This window comes from Cenococcum geophilum (assembly GCF_001692895.1).
Source record: "Cenococcum geophilum 1.58 unplaced genomic scaffold K441scaffold_1, whole genome shotgun sequence".
NCBI lineage: Eukaryota > Fungi > Ascomycota > Dothideomycetes > Gloniales > Gloniaceae > Cenococcum > Cenococcum geophilum.
This window is the reverse complement of record NW_027137559.1, coordinates 434,531-456,124: the sequence shown is the minus strand read 5'-3', so window position 1 is coordinate 456,124 and position 21,594 is coordinate 434,531. Positions and strand designations below refer to the sequence as shown.

General features: G+C 47.1%; 5 protein-coding genes across 5 annotated transcripts; 2 read left to right on the top strand and 3 right to left on the bottom strand.

Moving 5' to 3' along the window:
- Window positions 1-3,562: 3,562 nt before the first annotated feature.
- On the bottom strand, window positions 3,563-6,581 carry K441DRAFT_672363 (K(+)/H(+) antiporter-like protein 1; the record flags this gene model as incomplete). Its single annotated transcript, XM_067650541.1, has 5 exons — window positions 3,563-5,068; window positions 5,120-5,682; window positions 5,748-5,847; window positions 5,930-6,346; window positions 6,408-6,581. The coding sequence occupies 5 exons, from the start codon at window positions 6,579-6,581 to the stop codon at window positions 3,563-3,565; spliced, it is 2,760 nt and encodes a 919-aa protein (XP_067510207.1).
- Window positions 6,582-7,179: 598 nt separating this feature from the next.
- K441DRAFT_691691 (glycoside hydrolase family 92 protein) lies at window positions 7,180-9,985 on the bottom strand (the record flags this gene model as incomplete). The annotated part of the gene is made up of 4 exons (XM_067652498.1): window positions 7,180-9,208; window positions 9,257-9,730; window positions 9,792-9,838; window positions 9,888-9,985. 4 exons carry the CDS (start codon window positions 9,983-9,985, stop codon window positions 7,266-7,268), a joined length of 2,562 nt encoding a protein of 853 aa, XP_067510206.1. The 3' UTR covers window positions 7,180-7,265.
- A 2,577-nt stretch (window positions 9,986-12,562) lies between these two features.
- K441DRAFT_650132 (acyl-CoA dehydrogenase NM domain-like protein) lies at window positions 12,563-14,988 on the top strand. Its single transcript, XM_067646988.1, has 5 exons — window positions 12,563-12,926; window positions 12,977-13,263; window positions 13,329-13,755; window positions 13,815-14,129; window positions 14,182-14,988. The coding sequence occupies exons 1-5, from the start codon at window positions 12,800-12,802 to the stop codon at window positions 14,673-14,675; spliced, it is 1,650 nt and encodes a 549-aa protein (XP_067510205.1). The 5' UTR covers window positions 12,563-12,799; the 3' UTR covers window positions 14,676-14,988.
- A 1,529-nt stretch (window positions 14,989-16,517) lies between these two features.
- K441DRAFT_691689 (uncharacterized protein) lies at window positions 16,518-17,894 on the top strand. The gene is made up of 2 exons (XM_067652497.1): window positions 16,518-17,459; window positions 17,517-17,894. The coding sequence occupies exons 1-2, from the start codon at window positions 16,562-16,564 to the stop codon at window positions 17,618-17,620; spliced, it is 1,002 nt and encodes a 333-aa protein (XP_067510204.1). The 5' UTR covers window positions 16,518-16,561; the 3' UTR covers window positions 17,621-17,894.
- Window positions 17,895-18,414: 520 nt separating this feature from the next.
- On the bottom strand, window positions 18,415-21,296 carry K441DRAFT_531359 (patatin-domain-containing protein; the record flags this gene model as incomplete). The annotated part of the gene is made up of 3 exons (XM_067642199.1): window positions 18,415-20,020; window positions 20,127-20,974; window positions 21,033-21,296. The coding sequence occupies 3 exons, from the start codon at window positions 21,294-21,296 to the stop codon at window positions 18,415-18,417; spliced, it is 2,718 nt and encodes a 905-aa protein (XP_067510203.1).
- Between the last annotated feature and the right edge of the window lie 298 nt (window positions 21,297-21,594).

Below are 21,594 nucleotides of genomic sequence, written 5' to 3'. Positions count from 1 at the left end.
TAATATAGAAATAAAGCCTCTGGAGCTCTTACTAATACCTTTTTTTAACCTTACCACTAACGTTACTACTAAACATTCTACCTTTTTAACCCTTTATAGGTGCGCAGGACAAATTTAGCTATATTTAAATACTATATTAGGTAAATTAGGGTTAGATTTAATTAGGCAACGTTAATATTTATATATAGAGAGGTGCTGCCAAAAATCCGTAATAAAATACTATAAAGTCTATATTAATTTCCTAATTAAGACAGCTAGCTGACAGCGTAATAGTTAGCGTACCTTACCTCGCAGTTAGCGGACAGCGAGCGGTCCAATTGACGCAGTCAGTTAGCTATAAAAGCTAAAGCTCGCAGCTAGCTGACTGTTGGACACACTGGATTCACCTTTATCTGCGCCCCGCAGCCTCACTTCACCTTCACGTTCTGCCTTCCAAATTTATCCGCAGCTCTACTAAACTTCTTACGTGCTAAATCTTTCATCTAACAATAACCCTTCCACCTATCAAATCTCTTAGTTCATTTTAGCGGTAAGCATGTCTATTTGCTAAGCTAGAGGGGCACTTAATTGTCCACATTTGTTAACTAAATTCATAGTCGAGTTTTACTCACGCCTTCTACTAACTAGATTTAAGGCCATTTTTCTAAGTAGTGGGCCTTCCGAACGCTAGTGCTATTACTTTACCAATTAATCAAAGTCGAATTTAGCTTACACTACATTTAAAAATACTATCCCCATTAGTAAGTCATTACTTAAGAAGGAGTTATACTGAATACTGTTTCCATTCTGGAATCGCTGTTCCTTAATTCATTTACTTATTATACATGCTAGTGGAAAACTCTTGACGCCATCTGCCCTTCTATAGAGAATGAAGAGGAAGACACTAGAGATGGAGTGTCAATTGGCATCTGGATGACGCCAGCAAGCTATTAGGACTATATTGCGTATCGGGATATTATTAGAAGACAGCCAACTGGAGAAAGGGAGAGTAAAGTGGTACTTAGTGTTTTTATCAGTATTCGATACTAATTACGCTTATTAAAATATTAAATATTAACATTTAATATTTAATACTAATACACAATGTTTAATACTAAAAGTTATTAAGTATTAAATATTTTTAGAGTTAAGGTAACGTGTTTCACCAGTCATTTATTAATACTAGTTATTTAACACCCTACTAACCACCAAGACGCGTCTTTATACGATTAATCCACTATAACGCCTTTAATTAAATTAAAAATATATCTAATTATATTCTTTTAGATCTGGATATATACGAATTATATGGCCTTAAATATAACAGTTACTATACGTCCTTAGTACGCGTTATTATTATTCATTGCTTAACGTCCGATTTAGATCCCTATTAGGCCTACGCGGACTACTCCTTATATACATGTGGGGAGAAAACTCTATTTAAGAAAACCCCGTAATCTATCTCTCTGCCTTTTAGGACTTGCCTATAAGGCGCCTGCAAGGCGCCTACAAGTCACCTGTGGTGCTCTACTATCTTACTTTTTAACCTTTTTAGGAACCACTGCTGCCGTAACAAGCCTACGGACGCGCTAGTATTATAAACTTTACTCTACCACTATAGAGTCATTAGGGGGCGCCCGTTGCTCACCCCCCCCCTCTATTACCATTTCCCTTATAACCCGGAACTGGTTTAGTATATTTTAGCTAATAAGCTACTAGGTAACCGCCTTAAGGCCTTTTTATATTAAGAGTAGTGTGTTATAGTTCTCTGTGCGCAAATACTAGAATTAAAAGTACGTGTATGGTTATAGAGGCTTAATTCTATTAATTCTATTAGCTGGCTCTTATTAATAACCGTAGGACTAAATCCACTAGCTAAAGGGATAGATGTAGTAGCTAAAACTCTTAAGCGTATACGGCTTATAGAGTAATTAAATATAATACTAAGCCAAGGATTACTACGTTAACGATATTAGTAGGAGATTAGTTAAATTTTAAAGCTCCGCAGAGCCCGATTTTTATATACTAAGGCTCTATATACTAGGTTTAATAATTAATAATTAATATATTTTCAATATGAGTCAGCGATTCAATATAAATATCAATACGACCTTATATTGATGTTGAATATTGATAAAAACACTGGTGGTACTAAAGCTGGTGCGGGAGGAAGCGGATCCCGACAAAGGTGGTCAAAACCTCCTTGCTATGGCTATGCCAGGGCCCTCTAGAATGGTTGATATGGCAGATCCTTATGATATGGTGATGTGAGCTGGGGTTTACTTCTTGGGTTTATTGTACGAGGCAAATAAAAGTTGACAATATTCTCGTATTAGCATCTTGACCAGCTTGACAAGGGCAACTAAGGAAGTAAAAGCATTGGAATTGTCCCACATTTTAAAAGTTAAAACACTAGCTCAGTGGAGTATCTGAATCCCTGTAAGTGGACATAACTCCTACTTGAGTGGAGAGTATTTTACCACGAATTCACAACAGATTTTATAGATCCTTGAAGGTGGTTCTGGTAGTTGTTGGCCCTCACCGCAGATTTTTCGCATATATAAATTCCCACGGAAACTCCTCGTATGGGATACCTGAGTAGATGCATTTCTCCTGGAATATAAGACGAGATACAGGGTCGCCGTCGAGGTTGGGAATGGTCGTGGGATGATCGCTAACTACATTTGATATCAGAATGAGTGAGGGAATTAATCATGATTGAATGGAGTTTACAGCATACCAGCCTGAAAACCACGTCTCCCAGCTTGTTTTTGACTGTCGAGCCTGTGGCCTCGACTAATCCAACGAATTGAGCCTCGGCGCCAGGAGTCCTGAGATGATCGCGCACTACATGTAACATCAGCGTTAGCAGAGCATCAATGGGAAATGGAACAAGTCTACAAAATACCAGCCTGGAGAGCAGTATCTTCTAACCCATCAACATAAACCAACCCTCTAACCTCGAGTCATTTGGTAAAGTGGCCCCGAGCCTTCTCATCATCTCATCCTGCCATTTTGACTGCCAAAAGGTGTTAGCGATGAGCTTACGCGCGAGGAGCCCGAATAGTAAATCAATAGAATGAGGGAGTGCCACTAACATTGAAGTTGAGCTTAGGTTCGGATGTGGGAAATGAAGTGGGGTGAGACGTGCTCAAGCCTGGTATATCAACAGATATCCGAGTTTCTAGCCTCAAGTGCGATGTTTGAGGGGTGCAAGATTGATAGAGGGCGACCTTCACTCAGAAAGGGAGGAAAAGTGGAAAGTAGAATGAGGCTCTGAACTTGTTAAGGAATTGTAGTTAGGGAAGAGAAAGTGGTTGGAAAAAAGAAGTTGAGGAAGAGAGAGAGTTTAACGACGCGAGCAGGCAGAATTGTAGATTTACTCAAAAAGTCTTGGCAGTCATCAAAGCTGCCTCAATCATGAGCCAATCGGCCATCGCGACTTTAATCCAGTTGTCATTCCAAAGCATAGCTTCCCAAAACCCCACCATAATATCCAAACATACCAGATCGTCCCGATCGTCCAAAACATAGTCATGATGTATAACTCCGAGACTAGGCCCCAACCCAATGCCTAGAGAGATCAATCACTCCTCCCACCAGCCTTGACGACAATCACACTAGCCAAGACCTTGCTCTGATAAACCCGTTCCGCCAGAACCCCCAAAGCAGCCACAGCGCCCGAGTCCACAGCCTTCGCGTCTTCGCCATCGATCCTCTTTTTCGAGACCGGCCGCCTGTCTACGTTCCGGCCCAGCACCACCAGATCTCCAGCATTCTTGGGTGTTTGCCCGACCTCCGTAGCAGCTCTCTCAAGCACGTCTTCCACAGGCGCGGTCGAAGCGACCGACTCGAAAACAACACGCGAGGCGAGATCCGCAGGGAGCGAGGCACGCAGCGCAGCGAAGAACGCCGTGTCGTGCTCGCGTGGGTTCCGCGCCGTCGAGACGGTGGCAGTTGCGTTTTTACCGCCGCTCACGCCTGAAATAGGAGTCTGTATCTTGGTCAAGCTCAACTCGGCCTCATTGAAGAGATCATCTGGGACTTCGTAGTGAACCAGCGTAGCCGTGACTTCAGTGTTTTCCGCCAGCTGGAGGACGAGACGCAAGGCGGCGCGGTCGTCTGAGCCGCCGAAGAAAGGGAGGAATATATGGTGCGAGCGATCGGCGATAGGTGCTACGGGAGGGTTGCCGAGGCCGCTGTGGATGCTAATGCCACTGTACGTTCTCTGGGGTCGAGGCCTTTCCTTCCCCATGCTATTGGTGCCTCCAAAGTTCTTGTTGATAAATATACCGGTTGTACAAGTTGTATTTTCAAGGGCTGAGTGAACAAAAGATGTATAGGAGGCTGTGGCTAGCTTGTGAGTCACGCTGTCATTGTCGATAACACCTTGTTCGCTTAAGCTGCCTGTCTCACTCCATGGCAGAAGGACGAAGTCAGATCCCGAATCCGCAGCTCGTGTTATGAGGATTTCCGCAAACGAGGTTTCGGGAACCACGGTTACTTCGCCGCTTACAGCAAGGTTATGGAGACGGCCAAAAGTGCGGAAAGTGTTAACGATAGGATCGTGGGCGGTGTAGGCGTCGATCTCGGAGACTTTCATTACAGAAGAGGAACGCTCTGTGAGTTCTAGTAACCTCACACCATGAGCTTCAATTGGCCGCTTGGGTTTCCCAATACTCGTGTTTAATTCCCCGGATTCTTCGGATCCTTTAGACAAAGTCGAAGCCGGATCAAGTAGAGGGTGCGTCTTAGCAGCAATTTTTTGAGGATTGCCACTAAGTAGGGAGACGAAGGCAAGTAGCGTTGGCATATTATCCAAGCGCAGATAGACCAGCAGACGATGTATCCTTTGACTTTCCAGCTTTTCGTAAGAAATGCTGTCATGAGAAATGTCATCATGTCCTCCCAGAGGCTTGCCGGTGTCCCAATCGATTTCACCCCGTTTCCAGGCTTCTAGCTTTTTCTGATACCACGGGGGATAGAGAGCTGATGTGAGTGGTGTAGTAGCAAAGGTCGTAACTAGCGCCATAACGACGAAGATAGTAAATGTTCGCGTGCTCAGGATCTTCGCTTGAAGGCCGATGTTCTGAGTATTATTAGTAGCTAGTTCACCATGTAGACGAGAAGCGAATCTTACCAAAACGATCAATTCCACCAAACCTTTGCAACTCATCAATGAACCAATCGTGAAGCACTCTCTCCAGACCAATCCATTCACCCGGGCAGCCAAGATAGCACCAAGAAATTTCCCTGAAAACGCTACTGCGATGACTCCAATAACATAGCCCCAGACAATGCCACTGTCTAGGAGTCCAAGATTCGTGTCCAGCCCGGACAATGCGAAATAGAGGGGCAAAAATAGCGTAGAGATAAGATCTTCCACCTTTTCCGTGACCTTGATAGCAAATCCTCCTTCATGAGGACAGATTAGACCAGCCATAAAGGCACCAAAAATCGGATGCACCCCAATAACTCCTGTAAAGAATGCTGATGCGAGAGCGATAAGGAGAGTGAGCGCAACAACACCTTGGCTAGGTCCATCCTGAAGACTACGGGTTCTTCTCAAAACCCACATGAAAGCAGGACGAACAGCATATACAAGGAAGAGGACATAGCCCACGCATGTTAGGAGCACCCAAAGGGCTGTAAGGCCAGTCCCTGCGTTGACGAGAGCTACACAAAGAGCGAGTAGAATCCAGCCTGGTCAAAAATCGTTAGGGTCGGGAACCTGCATGGTGTGTGATTCTCCGTGAAGCAAAACTCACCTACAACATCATTCCCGACACCGGCTGACAGAACGATGATACCAACAGGAGTCATCAATAATTTCAGCTCGGTGAGAATTCTGCACAATACAGGAAAGGCCTAAGGCGGTCAGAAGGGTACAACGCAAGTACGATGCCATTGTAATAATAAGCAAAGCAGAACCAAATTGAGTTGGACATACCGTAATTGCCATCGCAACACCAATAAATAGCATGTACACGCCGAAGCTGATCGAGACTGTCCCCGGTTCACCTTTGAATTGATTGTATAATCCCCAGGCAATCGCACAGCCCAAACCAAATGGCACCACCATACTAGCAAAGCCTACACTCAACGCAATTCTCCAATTGCTCACCAAGTATCTCAGGTCTACTTCTAGTCCCACAAGGAACAAGAATAACATAAGGCCAAGATTAGCGACCAGGGCGAGATTCGGCATTGCTGCGGCGGGAAATATAGCAGCCGTGAAGCCAGGGATATGGCCCATGACGGAGGGACCGAGAAGGATTCCCCCAATGACTTCGGCGATAACACGAGGTTGGCGTAGCTTGGAGAGTGGATAATGGAGCAAGCGGCAGAATATTATAATGATACCAGCCTAGAATGGTAAATTGAGTCAGTGGCCGTTGCAACATAAATCTTGTGTAGCAATATTTTACCTGTATAATGAATATGATAATGGGGTTCTTCGGGTCATAGGTGGATGGATTCGCGCCCTCAAGGATTCCACCTTGGGGGGGGGCTTTGGTCTTGCTCGTTGCTGTTGCCGTCGCCGCTGATACCGTCTTAGTTACGACGGCGGTCACGGTCCGCACAGCTGCTGAGGACGCCATTGCGGGTGGCTCGGTGGCTCGGTGGCTCGATGGAGTCCAGCAACTACTCTGGAGAGGAGGAAGGTCGATACAATCCCACGAAGTAAGACGCCGATCTATATAGAAATGCCCGAACCCAGTGCCACAGGCATGTAAGCGCAGGCAAGGATAGCTAGAAACAGCAACGTGATCCAACCACAGGCAGGGGTCTCAAGGCTCCAAGCCTGGGCTTCCACGCTCTGATACGTGGGTTGCGGGGTTAGCCCGCCAAGGCCCGGGGATGGCATCAGCATTGAACCTGCTCCCCGGGTCCATGTGATGAGGTACGGCGCCGAAAAAGAGCCCTTGAGGCGGGCTGCTTTGCTGTGAGAGCTCACCGCTGCTGGGACCATGCTGCAAATGAGCTCTCGCACGGGCGTTTTGTCAAACAATAAGGCGTTCGGGGCGTTCGGGGCGTTCGTGGCTGACGAACCACCAATGGCGACTTAACGGGTGGGTCATTCCTTTGTTTCTTTCTACCCACCATAACATATCGCATGATGAAACTACTGACGTAGGTGATAGGATTATGACGGCCTTCCTGATACAGATGGAACACCGAAATACTGCCAAATGCCTCAACGGCTACTTCTGAGGCATTTGGCAGTATTTCGTTCCATCTATATCAGAAACTTTCTCTACATCGCCCTTCTCCGCAGCAACTTTTCACTCATCGCTATCTTTGGTGTTGAAGCCTGTGCCCTTTACGCCTTTCAGCCCGCGTTTCATCCTGAAATATGTACAACCGCAGTGCCACCACCCAATATATACACCAAGAATTAAAAACAAGAATAGAATCAGGAAAAATAGCGCTGTGCCAACTGCGCCGTAAATAAGAACGTGATGATGTCTCTTGGAGCTCCGGAGTCGCCCCCCACTTGGCACAGTTGGGGGCGTCACCGGAGGCTCATGTCGCGTATCACCAGACGCAGGGCTGGGTGGTGCATCCCCGGTAGTCCAGTTTACAGGCTCAGAGCCAAGGACAAACTCCATCATGCCACCGTTTTCGAAGACATCAGACCATGACACCCAAGGCTTGTTCCAAGGCTGTCCGTTGACTTTAAGGCTTTGGACATAATATGCCAAGACATCGTCACCACCAGTAGATGTAATTTTGAGATTCTTGCCAGTCCCTAGGTTTATAGTCATCTCCTGGAAGGCCGGAGACCCGATCAGGAATGTTGTCTGTCCGGTCAGGGGATAGAGTCCAACCATATTCCACAGAATCCAAGTTTGCATGGCGCCTGCATCGCTATTTCCAGGAAGACCACTGGTACCGGAATTATAGTAAGAACTCGCAACATATTTTGAGTGCCTAACCGAAAGGTCCTGGCGTCCGACAAAGTTGTACAGGTATGGTGTGGTAAAGCTTGGCTCGTTCCCAGGATTGAAGATGGTGTTGTTGAATTGTGAATTTCCGCTAACCATTCCACCCTTAAACATGAGCTCGATTCTGTCAATAAAGCGGTCGTTTCCGCCGATATAATCTATCAAGGTAGCCACGTCGTGATGAGCATTCATGGAGTATTCCCATGGAAGACCCTCGTAGTACGCATCACCCCAGTAGCAACCACCGCAAGACAAAGGATCTTGGGTAACAAAGGACCCGTCCGCTAAACGGGGAACGACGAATCCATTATGGCCATTGCTAGTGGCTTTTGGGTTCCAGTGATTGCGCCAGTTGCGTGATCGATTGAGATATTTGTTAGCATCAGCCGTTTTGCCCAGGCCTTTTGCAACTTGGTAGAGTGCAAAATCATTGGCGGAATACTCGACTGCTCTAGAAACTGCTCGGCTAAAGGTAGGGGTGATGTATCCATATCTTAGCCAGTCCGGCAAGGCTCCTCGTCCATCTTTCGTAGATGAATCAGGCGCTTTAGGGTCATTGTTGTTTGGGGGAACTTTCTCCGCGTCTGTCACCATAGCCGAATAGCCATCTTCCCAGTTGACTGCACCACGAACCCCTTTGACATATGCATCTGCAAGAACATTATCGGCATTCGAACCACCTTGAGTACGACCGTTGTAGTTAGAAGATCGAGCATCTGGAAGCCAGCCGTCACGTCTCCATATATCAATCAAAGAACGGATCTGTTCTTCGTATGCAACAGGCTGTAAGACTTGCATGAGGGCTGTGGAACATCGAAACAGATCCCAGAAGGTGAATATATCATCATAGTATGGTTCTTTGGAAACCCAGCCCGGATTTTCGCCTGTCCTATTAGATGGAATTATATGCATACCATAGAGATTCGAGTATAGCATTTCCAGGTCGGAAGTACTGGTAGAGGATATCGTGACCTTGGAAAATACCCCACTGTTCCATTTTGTCTTGGCATTCTGCACTAATGTCTGGAGGCTTACTGTTGCGGAGATTTCGTCATCGAGCGATTGACATGCTTTTGTGGATGAGATGAAGGAAATCCCAACTCTCGAGGTTACAGTTGTCTCTACAAAGGTGAAAACACCACCTTGGCGGTACGTGCCTGAGGTCCAGACTCCATTTTGGCTGGCGTAAGTACTTAGAGCAGTATTAGTACCTGTAAAAGTCTTCATTGAAAGTGGCTTTTGTCCGAATTTTCCGCAGAAATAGATGGTCCAATTTGGAGCTACAAAATTTAGCAGGAATTCGACAGAGTGCTAGAAGACCTACTTACCGAGGTTCCAACCATTGTTGTAGGTACCTGAACCCTCGTAATGCCCGTCGGCAAACGTGCTGAAACTACCGCCAGCATACCCTTGACCCCATCCCAATCCTCTGTATGAGGGTAGGACATGAGAGACATCGACAACTATAGAAGTGGAATTGCTTTCTGGGAATGAGTACTGGTAGAAGCCCGCATGCTCGGTGGCTGCAAGCTCAGTGACGACTCCATTCGCTAATGAGGATTTATAGTAGCCAACCTCAGCCTGATCTGCGGATACTCTACCGGAAGAAAGATCAACGAGTGGGTTGGCAACGTCGCCAACCACTGGCATTTGGGAGACCACTCCATACTTGGGGGCACCGCCCGTGCCTGATTCGTGCATCATACTAAATCCTGTAAACGAGCCACTCGGAAGATATCCGGAATAAGCGTCGGTCATCCCTGATGATACGTCGGGCCCTAGTTTGACCATGGCAAATGGACCTAGTAGTCTGATTAAATCACATGTTGCGTGGAGATCATGTGTTCATTTGCATGGTCTTACCTGCTACAACGCCTGGGAACATATTGCCTCCACCAGCAGTACCCTCGCTAAATAAAATGCATGAGTAATAAAACTTGAGAAGATAGAAAGACATACAAGAGATTAACATATTGAGAATAATCTATATCCGCGATGGTAAGATCTGCGAGAACAAGAACCGCCAATATTTTCCACAACGTTTTTACCACCGCCATATTGAAAAGAAAAGAATGAATAAGAATATTGGAAACGATCTAAAAATGCGCGGCCGTTAATTAGTTATCGTAGAACGGTGCAGGAGTAGGATGTACCTTCATAGATCTAGCACCGAGAAACATTTTTACGATGTGGGGATGCATACTACCTTTTATCCAGCTGAAGAAGACCAGAGCAACATCGATGTCAGCGCAGCAAACCCTCAGCAGACATACTTCGCAGTGCACATATGACCCACCAATGAGCGAAGAAAGTCAGAGCATGATTGAGGCTTCCGATCAGACGGTGCCATAAGACCATACCTCCGCAGATCTAGCATGGGAGCATATCAACTCCAAGCAAGACTCAGTGTAGAGCTTAGGGGAAATTCAGACAGCCAAATCCCTAGAGTTGTTAAGCTGCAAACTACTAAGGAGGGGTTAGTGGGGCTAAGAACCGGTCATAGAAATTAGAGTTAAGTTTCGCCAAGAGTGGAGAGGAAAGTTTACCAATCTGAGTGATTGTATATGACCGAAAAGCCATGTGAAGGGAAAACAAAACTTATTGGCCATTGACAGTGACATGCCAGCGTTGCTGGAGTGGAAGATAAGTACCAAGCCAAAAGCTTGGAATTCAGAAGTAGACCCGACAGCAGTATAACGAGCTCAACTTGAAAGATGAATGGGGGGCATCTGCGCATCTTGTTGAATGCTGGAAAGGTGTAATAATCCCGAAATGATCGACGGGCTTTACAGCTGAACTGTATTTTACGACTTTCACTACCTGTAAATGACATTTCCGCGGAATCATGCCGGACTCATCCACCACAAATGAGAATATTACGGAGGAGTAGAACGTGTAAAAGTTAGATTTAGAACCAGTTTTCGAAAGAAAGGCCAAGATCGAAAAGTTGATAGAAACGCATTTTCAGTTCTTTGAGTGCTTGTATCAGAACCAATCAGAACACGGAAGTGAGCACGAGCGCAAAACTTGAAGATTCGAATAGCATTGCACCAATTACTGTGGGGCAGACTTCTGAAGAAGTAAATTAATATGTATGTCCACACCACACGACTCCGATGTCTTTGGGATGATTGGTACCAAGACCTTGCCTGAATCCTAGAGAAAAGTTGTCAACTGCCAACTTGCATTGCGCTCGTGATGATCAGCTCGAGAACCGAGAGCTGGACTAACGGATCTTATCCTAGACTTATCAGATTCCCTTAAGATTAGTAAAACTCAGAAGAAACATAAAATCAGATCATTGATAAAATCATAAGGACATCCATGGAAGGTTACATTGAAATAATGCCAGTTTGTTGTAACAGCACCCAGGTTCCAGTCATTTCAAATACATCGTTTGAAGATTTGAAGCGCTCTCATCCACGAGAAGAACTCGATTTCAACAGAGTTGGAAAGATACTCGTGATTTAGATGTTCCAGAACTGTTTAGTGGCCTTGTGAGCTTATCTGCATCTTACCTTGCTAGCAGGATTTGTATCCTATGCTAATCTCCACCAACGTTATTCAAATCTGCAACTTTATTGCCTCCAACCGCATTGGTTCTGCAGTTAACTACTATATATTGTATAACTTATCTCTTACTCCAACCCTCTAGATTTTCGACAATAGGATTGCGACCACTGCGTGTAATGATCCACAAGACATTCTCATCACTTTCGTTGACTTTTTGATGCTTAGTATAGGTAGGGTATAAGAGCGGGGCCGCCGGGACTCAATTCTTGTCTCTTTGAACCATTCGGACCGCTGACGATAACTCCATGACCTTGAGCGGCATTACGATGGTGTCTGAACTTCGTCAGGTTGGGCTCTGCAGCACTGTGCAGGATAGGATCGGTGCAATTATGGTAGAGGTTGTTTCTCGTAAGTCAGAAATAATACCTTCTTCGCCAAGGTGATGGATTGCAGACGCCCCAAAGATTAGCTCCAGGTTCCTGAAAACATTGACTTCTCGTTTCACTTACCGGTTCCACGCATTTGTTCTGACATGTCGGTGATGGCGTTCATCCTGATCATGCCTTCGGTCTGAGCACTACTGGGAGCGTTGATCTCAGAAGCCTTCTTGAATTGAACTTCACCGGGCATTGTGGGGTCCTGATTTGTGGCAAAAGAGATCGAAACGGGACTATCAGGCCAAGAGATTTCTTACACTGGCGGAATAGCTAGTTAGAGAGGATTTTTGGTTAGTTTACGAGCAGACGGGTGAAGATCATCGAGATTATGTTGTGGTGCCGATGTTATTGGGAGTTAGCCATGTTATCATCTTGTGATTCCACAACGCCAGAACGCAGCTCTCCGACCAGAGGTAGATGTCTACTCATTCTAAAAGTATCGCATTACCCGAATTGGTTTGCGGCGTTTAAGGAGGATCTTTGAAGATTTGACAGGTGTTAACGTCCATAAGGTCGGAGTGGTTTGCTGCAACAGGACTCCTCGGGCTTGTGGAGGTTCCAAAGTGGGCACGTGCCACAACTGGAAATGCCTCGGTCCATGCAAGGATAGCGCCCAGTGACGTCTCAGTCTCGAATTTGAAGAAACTGGTGTTTCTACGTCTTTGCTGCGAATTAACCAATAACGGCGGTGATGCAGCTCTTAGCAGGTTATCGTGTCACCGTCCTGTGAACCACAAAAGCCCCCACCGCCTGCGGCTCCAAGATAAGTCAGGTGTATGGGGGTTAAGCCGCCAGCATGTGAAAGCGTTGCGGCAATGCTGTATTAATCCAGTCAGCTGCCATTCATTGTCTTCGCCTAGTAACTCTCTTTTGCTCTTATTTGACTTCCCTTTATATCTTCATATTCTAGTTCTGCCGAAAATGTCACAGAGATTATCTACTGCCGACGTGGCGTCGCACAACAAGGCCGACAATCTCTGGATTATAGTGGATGAGGACGTCTACGACCTGACGAAATTCCAGGACGAGCATCCTGGCGGCAAGAAAAGTGAGAATAACTATACACTCCATTCGCGAATTGTATTGATCCGATGCTAGTTCTCCAGCGGGTTGCTGGCAAAGACGCCTCAGAGCAGTTCTGGAAGCACCACAATGAGAGCACTCTCAAAAAGTACCAGAAGCAGCTCCAGGTTGGCTCTCTAGACTCAAAAGCCGCCCCTCCAACTCCTTCGGCCACTCTTACGGCGAGTAAGGAAATCGTAAAGCCGTCAGCAAAGCATGGTGTCGTTGTGCCCCAACCGGGACTTACCGCAGAGGAAAAGGCAGAAGCATTAGATCAATACGGAGACCTCGTTCCATACGCCGATCCGTCATGGTATCAATCTGTAAGTCTCAATTTACTTTTTTACCACAACATGCGTCTTCTGACCCTGACACGTCAATTCCCTAGTATCACTCTCCCTACTTTAACCAATCCCACGCCGATCTCCGCGCCGAAGTCCGACAATGGGTCGAAGAAGACATCATGCCAAACGTCACGGAATGGGAAGAGAATAAGAAGGTCCCCGACAGCATCTACAAAGCCATGGGTGAGCGGGGATATCTTGCCGGTCTGATTGGCGTCCACTATCCCACACACTTGACAAAATACCGCGTGCAGAGCGTTCCTCTGGAGAAGTGGGACCTCTTCCACGAGGTGGTGCTCACCGATGAGATTTCGCGCGCTGGTAGCGGAGGTCTTGTCTGGAATCTGATCGGTGGTTTTAGTATCGGCTGCCCACCTCTTGTTAAGTTCGGCAAGAAGGAATTAGTTAAGCGCATTGTTCCGGATATTTTCAAGGGAGAGAAGCGCATCTGTCTTGCAATTACTGAGCCAGGTCAGTTTTTTGTTTTCCAATCTCAAAATAATATTACAGTTTTGCTGACATGTGATTAGATGCGGGCAGCGATGTGGCGAATCTAACATGTGAAGCCAAGCTTTCCGAAGATGGCAAGCACTACATTGTTAACGGCGAAAAGAAATGGATTACCAACGGGATTTGGTGTGACTACTTCACCACCGCCGTCCGTACCGGTGGCCCCGGCATGAATGGTGTCAGTGTTCTCCTCATTGAGCGCAGCGCCGGCGGCGTCTCCACCCGCAAGATGGACTGCCAAGGCGTATGGAGTAGCGGAACAACCTACATCACCTTCGAGGACGTCAAGGTCCCTGTCGAGAACCTCATCGGCAAGGAAAACCAAGGCTTCAAAGGTAAATGACACTACCATAATCTTCCGAAATACGGAGCATTGACCCTGCATAGTCATCATGACAAACTTCAACCACGAACGTATCGGTATAATAATCCAATGCCTACGCTTCTCTCGCGTTTGCTACGAAGAATCCATGAAATATGCCCACAAGCGCCGCACTTTTGGCAAAAAGCTCATCGACCACCCTGTCATCCGGCTCAAGCTTGCACATATGGCGCGGCAGATCGAAGCTTCATACAACTGGCTTGAGAACCTCATCTACCAGTGTCAGAAGATGGATGAGATGGAAGCCATGCTGAAGCTCGGAGGCGCCATTGCTAGTCTCAAGGCCCAGTCCACCACTACGTTTGAGTTCTGTGCCCGCGAGGCGTCCCAGATTTTTGGTGGTCTGAGTTACTCTCGCGGTGGACAGGGCGCGAAGGTCGAGAGGTTGTATAGGGATGTGAGGGCTTATGCGATCCCAGGTGGCAGTGAGGAGATTATGCTGGACTTGAGCATTAGGCAAGCGCTCAGGGTGCATAAGGTGCTAGGCATGAAGCTGTGAAATGTATAATATTGTCGACCTGGTGCCGATCACTACCATATTAGGGTTAGATCAGGGGTGCCTATGACTCGTCTATCATGTATATATAGCCTCATTTTCTTCGTAGATCAATCTTCACACGAGTTCTTCTTTCCTGAAATTTGCGCACGGACCTCCGATTGACAAATATTCATGTTAACGTTTGGGTAGACCTGTTTATGGTTTATGGCTTTGTGTTAGGAAGGGGGGCTAGATCTAGAGAATTTATTACATAGTTTTGTTCTGAGTATGCTGGCGATGGATTGCTGTGGATGTTCCAATAGAAAATTTCGAGCAAATATTTACAACTACTTGGTTCAAACGGTATACCACTGATCACATAACTGAGTTAAACGAAGTCGAACATCCTTTCAGAGACAAATGAAGACGTAAAGAAACCTGGAGCTCATATTCAAATGTAATTAATGTTCTCTCCGACTGTAGTTCACTAGCCTCAACTAGAAAAGACGGGGTTAAGTGATTCAATCCTTCGTTTTTGTTGGACTTTCAAATTGGTGGTCTAGATTTCTAAAGCGGCTTGTCAGAATTTATTGCTGTCTGTGAAGGCATCGCATTTCTTGTCTATTGGAGCGGACAAGGCTCTTGTTGATGACATCGACATCGACATCGCTAATAACCTGTAAGTTCTCTGGGAAGTTCAGATCTTCTACTGTCGACCAGAAATACCGGGTTAGGAACCAACTCGTGTGTAGATTGGTCTACGAAGAATGAATATATATACAAGGCCAGGATACCCCTGATCTAGTCTCAATCTGGTAGACGACGATCAATGATCGGCGCTCAGTCAATAGGATCGTCAGCGCTGTGTATGCATAAGCTCTGGTGGAAGGCATTTGTTTTCATGACCTCATGGTTTTTTTTTTTGGATCCAGTAAGGTAGAAGCAGTCTTGATATAAAACTTGGTTTATATCCTACTCCTTTGTGGCAACCTACAAGCGGAGTTCAACGCCATATAAAACGTCAGGCCGTTCGGTAATGGGTTTAAAAACCCCTCGTGTCACTGGTCGCAATATTATAACTACCTGCGAGGTAGACTGCTCGTCCCAGGAAACTTGATCAACGCTGCTCCAGCAACGGCAATTATCATCAAAACGACCAAAAAAAAAGATCGAGATGCAAGAGTAGCCGAACCTGAACATGTCCGAATTCTAATCTTCCTCTACGTTCGTAGACAGCAATGTGAGCAATAAAGATACTCTGAGATACAAGCCGTGAAGGAGAGTGGATACTATGAGGAGCGGGATCGCATAGAGATATGGCAGCTGTAGGTAGTACGTTGAACATTGTAGGCCGCAGGGCTCAGTACTGTAACACGCAATAAAGCTGTGTGCACCATATGACATCCATTTTTTTCGAGAGAAACATGGAGGTGAACAAGGCGTTGTATATAAGGTAGAATAGAGAGACGAAAATTTGAGGAGCGTTGGCCAAGAAAATGGTTCGTAGGAGACTAGTCGACGGAATAAGGAGTGACACAAACCCGACGGGATGGAAGCGCGCTTCCACAGCTTCTTCAAACTTGTACCACATCCATTATTTGACATGAGGCTGAGACCAAGGAATGTGCTTCAATTAGGGAAAAAACGATCATATGATAAACCTAGAAAACTTTCGCGCGACATAGCAGGTGAGGCTGGTGAATTTCCATTGCTACCATGAGGGGTCTTCAATTTAACTAGCCGGAGGTAAATCTGGAGAGGCTATTGGTATCCTGAGTCTGTGCCACAGACCCATTACTGGCCCGTGCCGAACATTTCTCCTGGCGCCAAAAATTTCGACACGTCCATTCTCGCGTCTTTCCAGGAGGTTTCCCCAGATTTTTCTTTCCTAGTAAAATTCCAACACAATGTCTTCTACAGAGATTGTTCGTAAACGGGGTCGCCCAAAGAAGGTTGTAGAAGCGGAGACCGAATCGGCGTTAACTGTGGAAAATCCGACGCCAGTTAAGAAAACTACTACCAGGAAGGCATCTACAAAAGCTACAAAGGCTCCAACAATATCCGGGGAAAAGCCGTCAAAGAAAATAGAGAAATCTACAAGCACAAAGACTGCTAAGAGTGCAAAAGCAGAATTGACGTCAAAAGAAACGTCTAATGGGGAGTTATCACAGCCGAAGATCGCTGTAAACCCTCCGAAGCAAGCCACGCCCGCAACTCTTTCCACATCAAAGATATTACAAGAGGTGGGAGCGAAGGGAACTCTCAAAGCAAGCAACTCTTCGGCTTCAGCAAAACCTACCTCAAGTACGACCTCTACAGGCCCCGCCCCTACAACCTCGACTATGAAGCCAGCGCCCACTCAGACACCAAGCCTAACCGCTCCCGCGCCACTTCCATCAGCCCCAGAAACTTCCTCACCTTCATCCACTTCCTCTAGGATTCCTCAAATGCCACCTTCAAAACCCACCGCACCTAACAAATCCGCACCCCTACCCTACCGCTCCAGTAACGCAACGCCTAAACCCTTTAATCCCTCCAAATCTTCTCCTACCAAACCACCCAGCAGCTCTCTAGAACCTTCACCCGCCCCCGCTAAACCCGCCATCTCTCCTACCTCCCTAAACACCTTCGCCGTGTCCCACCTCTCCGCACGCCCCGGCACCACTGGCTCCGGCACCGACAGCTTGCACGGCATCCCCGACGGTCAGCTGCCCGCAAAATACAAGCCCGCGGCGCGACGCATAACAGCGATAATGGTCGCGCTGCCCATTGCAATAGTGACCAGCTACGAGCTGTACCAGCGGCGTGAGTCACCTCTATATCGGACGGGAAGCAGAGGGCAACTTGCTAACCAATGTGTAGTTGTGCTAGGTAAAGAGCGGAAACTAATGCCACAAATTGAGCCGTTGCCGGACACGAAGGCTCCGCAAGCTTTCCCGCCTGTGGATCCGCCGAAGGAGTCGTAGATCGGTTTGTGAAGGTCGCTGGGACGATCTTCGGTTGATGAGATTAAGGTGTTTGGTTGTAAATATAGTTTATATACCCGGATGAATAAGGAAATTAAAATTAGAAAAGACATCGTCAGGATAACAGGACGAGTCGATGTAGTCACGAAACTAGTGGCAGAGAGGGGGCGAGCGTGGATTTGGAACGCATTTTTATATGCATAGATGTATGGACAAGTCATTCTGGATATGTATATACCCCACTCTCACCAATTATTCCTCTTTTACATGAGTGCCATTTCCGTTATTCACCAAACCAAGAAACTCCATGTCTGTGCTCCTCCCTCTACACGCTTGAAAATGCGCCTCTTGTCAAGCGCCTCCGGTCTGTCCTCTGGATGATATTCAACAATAGGAAAATGTGATGCTCTAAGCATTGAAGAAACAAAAGAAGTAGCCCAAGACACATAGGTTTAGAACGATCGATGCATATCAACAAAAGAAAAATTAGAGATCGCGATCGTATAGATTTCTATCAGGTTCTCATAAACAAACCTAAAAACTCCAAATCAGTCCAATCCAGTGCGATGCGCAACCATCATGTCGTCCATCGCAACGCATATGCCCCAGTCCAAATGCGCCCACCAAAAAACTGCAGTAACGAAGAGAACTTGATCTATCCTATCCCTTGGCACGGCAGGGTCATTTGCTAAGTTCGCTTTATATTGACGACTGGATTCAATTGGATATTTATATTAACCCAGCTTTTCCGATTGGTGATTCTTATCGATAACCTGAGGACCCAAATTGCCGTGTCAAGGGATACTCCTACCCAGACCCCGTGATTCGGAACTCCCGCTCTTCCGCCTTAACATCATGCCTCTAGTGCCAGAGATATCAAGAAGTAAATCCAAACCGGGGCCTTGCGCACTGCCACGCCTTGACCGGTTCCTCTCTTTCTCTGCATTCTTGCGATCCTTTTTCTCTTGCTTGCCTTCCTTCTTGGTTTTCCTAAATGGGCCTTCCCTGCCTGAAGTTGAAACGGCTGAAGGAGTTTGAGTAATCGTCGGGGCAAATGGGGGGGTCGGATCCTGCGGTCGGCTCTGAGACTCCAATTGGATTTCGGGTTTTGCCAGTCCTTGCATCTGTGCTAATGGCTGAGGCTGGCATTGGTTTTCCCTCTGGGTCTCAGGGTGAACAGCTTCCTCCCTCGCAATATTCGCAAGCGGATGAAAGAGGCGCTTGTACCGCAGCTCTGGGGTGCTGGGTGTGTCTACCCTGACGACTGGAGGTACAGAGGCCTGATTAGACTTGAATGGCATTCCAAGGTTTAGGCTGCTTGAGTTCCGGTTACCGATACCGTGTGTAGTAATTGAGGCTGTGGCCGGCTGAGAAGCTGAGGGAAAGAGTTGGCGGGTTGATGGCCAGAGAGTCGGTAGTATGATTGACGGGTGTGATGGAGATGACGGTGGAGAAGGCGAGGATAGTAAGTCCGTTGTGTCTGTTTCGCAAGCGGATTCTGCACCTGAGGAAGAGGAGGGATCGGCTGCTGTGGTTGGGGAAAATGTGTCCAAGGCGCCGAATTGATGAAACTGGGTAGCATCAAAGGACTGTGATGACCTCCTTGTAGGATGTGAAGAAAGGTACGGCTTTGAAGGTTGCCCATTATGATTATTGGGTACAGTACCGTGTTCAAAACGTGTGATCTTATGTGGGGGTCTGCTGGCACGGCGGCGAACATATCGATCATCGCCCTGGGAAAGGGGGCGGGTGAAAGTGTTTAGGCGAAGATCTACTTGGCTGGGGCTGAAGACTACATGAGTGCGTAGCTGCCTGATTGCTTCGTCGAGAGCGAGCTCAATCGCAACGTGATTCTTTACGCGGGAAAGTTTCGGCCAGGTCGCGCGCTCGCCAGTGAGCATGGACTGCAACATAAATTCAGCCGTAGGATTGCTGAGGACTTTTGGAAATTGAGCGTAGGATATGGCCGGGAAAATGGTAATGTCACCAGAGTAGCGTTGATTGAGTACCGATCTAGCTTTCGTCAAGTAAGTCGGGAAAATTCCCAGTTCGGTGAGGACATGAAGACGATGTAGAGCCTCGCCTTTTGCAAGGTTGGCCATGCTATGCAGCCAGCTCGGGCCTGCAGCGAATGCGGAGGGAGATTGACGGGCTTCTGCGGCAACGTTGTCCTCTTCTTTCGCAAGGAAAGGCACAACATGGGGATTGACCTGGGAAACTATGAAATGATTGACATTGAACATCTCCGCCAATCGTGTCATAGGAAGATCGTTGTCTACGGATCCGTCAATCCAGCCAGCGTTGGGTGCTGGGTTCCATGGGACTTCTTTGCCAGTTTTTGGGTCCTTTGCAAGGAGTGAAGCTGCTGAGAAGACAAATGGCACCGAGCATGAGGCGGCCCTAAGGCGTATCAGCAACGAACCGACAGACTTAAGTTGAAGCAGCCCTATTACAAATGCGGGAACATATCAAACACCTGAGACAAAAAGAGAATAATTGAACTTACACTGCAGACCAAATCATGACATTAGGGGCTGTGACGTAATTGAGCAATCTGGGTAGCTCGTACAGGCTCGCACTCGACACGGTAATGTTCAAGATTCTTCGGGTCCGGTTGTAGGCCTCCTGAAAGGTCATATCACCAATCCTATTCCTCATGACAGTAACTAGGTGGGTGATATCAAAGAGGGCACCGTGTTTGAGGAAGCGTGCCGCTTTGTCCATGACACCATCTTCCTGCCCCTCTTTGCTAAAGACTGCTAGGTCTCCATAGCAAAACTCCTGGAGTACATCAGGGATTTCGGCATCTGTTTTAGTACAAAGTACCGCGCAAACTATGCTACCAGCTGATGCGCCGGAGATGATACGTGGCAGGAGGCGAGCTTGCCAGAGGCTTTTGACAACTCCAATGTGATTCATGCCAAAAGTCCCACCTCCTGAGAGAAGCAATGCGCTTCGACCAAACGATTGACGCGCAGCTAGAAGCTGTTCGAGCACAATCCTTGGCTCTACGCATGCATTATTGCTCTGTTTCGCCGACACATCCAGCAACGCCGTGAGAGTTTTTTGGGCAGATTCAATATAGCGTTCTATCAGGGCCTTTGTACCAATATGACAATGTTTGTAGAGCCTGAGATCGCCCATGCCTCCAAGACCACGGGTTAGGGATGTTCGGATGAGGAAGAGCATCTTGTTAACATCGCAGCTCATACAGGCTTCATTAAGTTGCTTGAGGCGGGCCTCGACTAAGGCGGCGTCGTACTCTGCAGATTCATCCTCATGTTTCCAAGTATCATTGCCCTCAAGCATGTCGAGTTCTGTGGCAGCTATTCGCCATTCTTCATATGACTCGGCCTGAAAACCGCCAGATCAATATCCACAATTGTTATAATTGGAATGGTCCGACACTCACATTCCTCATCCGCAAATATAGAATCTGTTTGCGACTGTCATCATCGGGACCAATCGGGGCGGCCGGCTCAGAAGCATCCTGGAACGTCCCGACTGCGCTTCCAATTGTTCCCACAGGGTCCCTCACAAGGTGTATAAGAGGTGTGAGGAAGCCGCCATGGCTCTGGCTTTTCCTCAATCGTCTCTGATTATCTTTCAGGTCGGCGCCTCTGCCGGAATACAACCTGGTCGTGCTAGGCAAGACGGAATCATACAGGAACGACATGTGTGAGCGTTCGCCATGCGCGGGCGCGAGTGTGGCCGTGGGAGAGGCCTGGTGGAAGCGAGTGATGCCAGTATATGTAGGACGGTTGCACACTATATAAGGAAAGTAGAAATAGAGAATGCGGAGTGGTGTAGGTAGAGTTGAAAGTACATGTAGTCGATTATGCAGCTTAACTAGGTCATGCGCGAGACAGAAAGCACGATCCACAGCCGGCGTCGGGAGCTGCGCGGCAGACAGGCCGATGATGCAACTTGTGGATATTCTTCAGTGCGGGTGAGTGTTGATCAGGCGCGCTGCT

Excerpts from the sequence above, each read along its gene's own strand:
- K441DRAFT_650132 (XM_067646988.1), top strand. The coding sequence starts at position 12,800 with ATGTCACAGAGATTATCTACTGCCGACGTGGCGTCGCACAACAAGGCC. Across the intron at positions 12,927-12,976 it reads GCATCCTGGCGGCAAGAAAA|TTCTCCAGCGGGTTGCTGGC; the intron begins GTGAGAATAACT and ends ATCCGATGCTAG. Across the intron at positions 13,756-13,814 it reads TCTTGCAATTACTGAGCCAG|ATGCGGGCAGCGATGTGGCG; the intron begins GTCAGTTTTTTG and ends ACATGTGATTAG.
- K441DRAFT_691689 (XM_067652497.1), top strand. The coding sequence starts at position 16,562 with ATGTCTTCTACAGAGATTGTTCGTAAACGGGGTCGCCCAAAGAAGGTT. Across the intron at positions 17,460-17,516 it reads CTACGAGCTGTACCAGCGGC|TTGTGCTAGGTAAAGAGCGG; the intron begins GTGAGTCACCTC and ends ACCAATGTGTAG.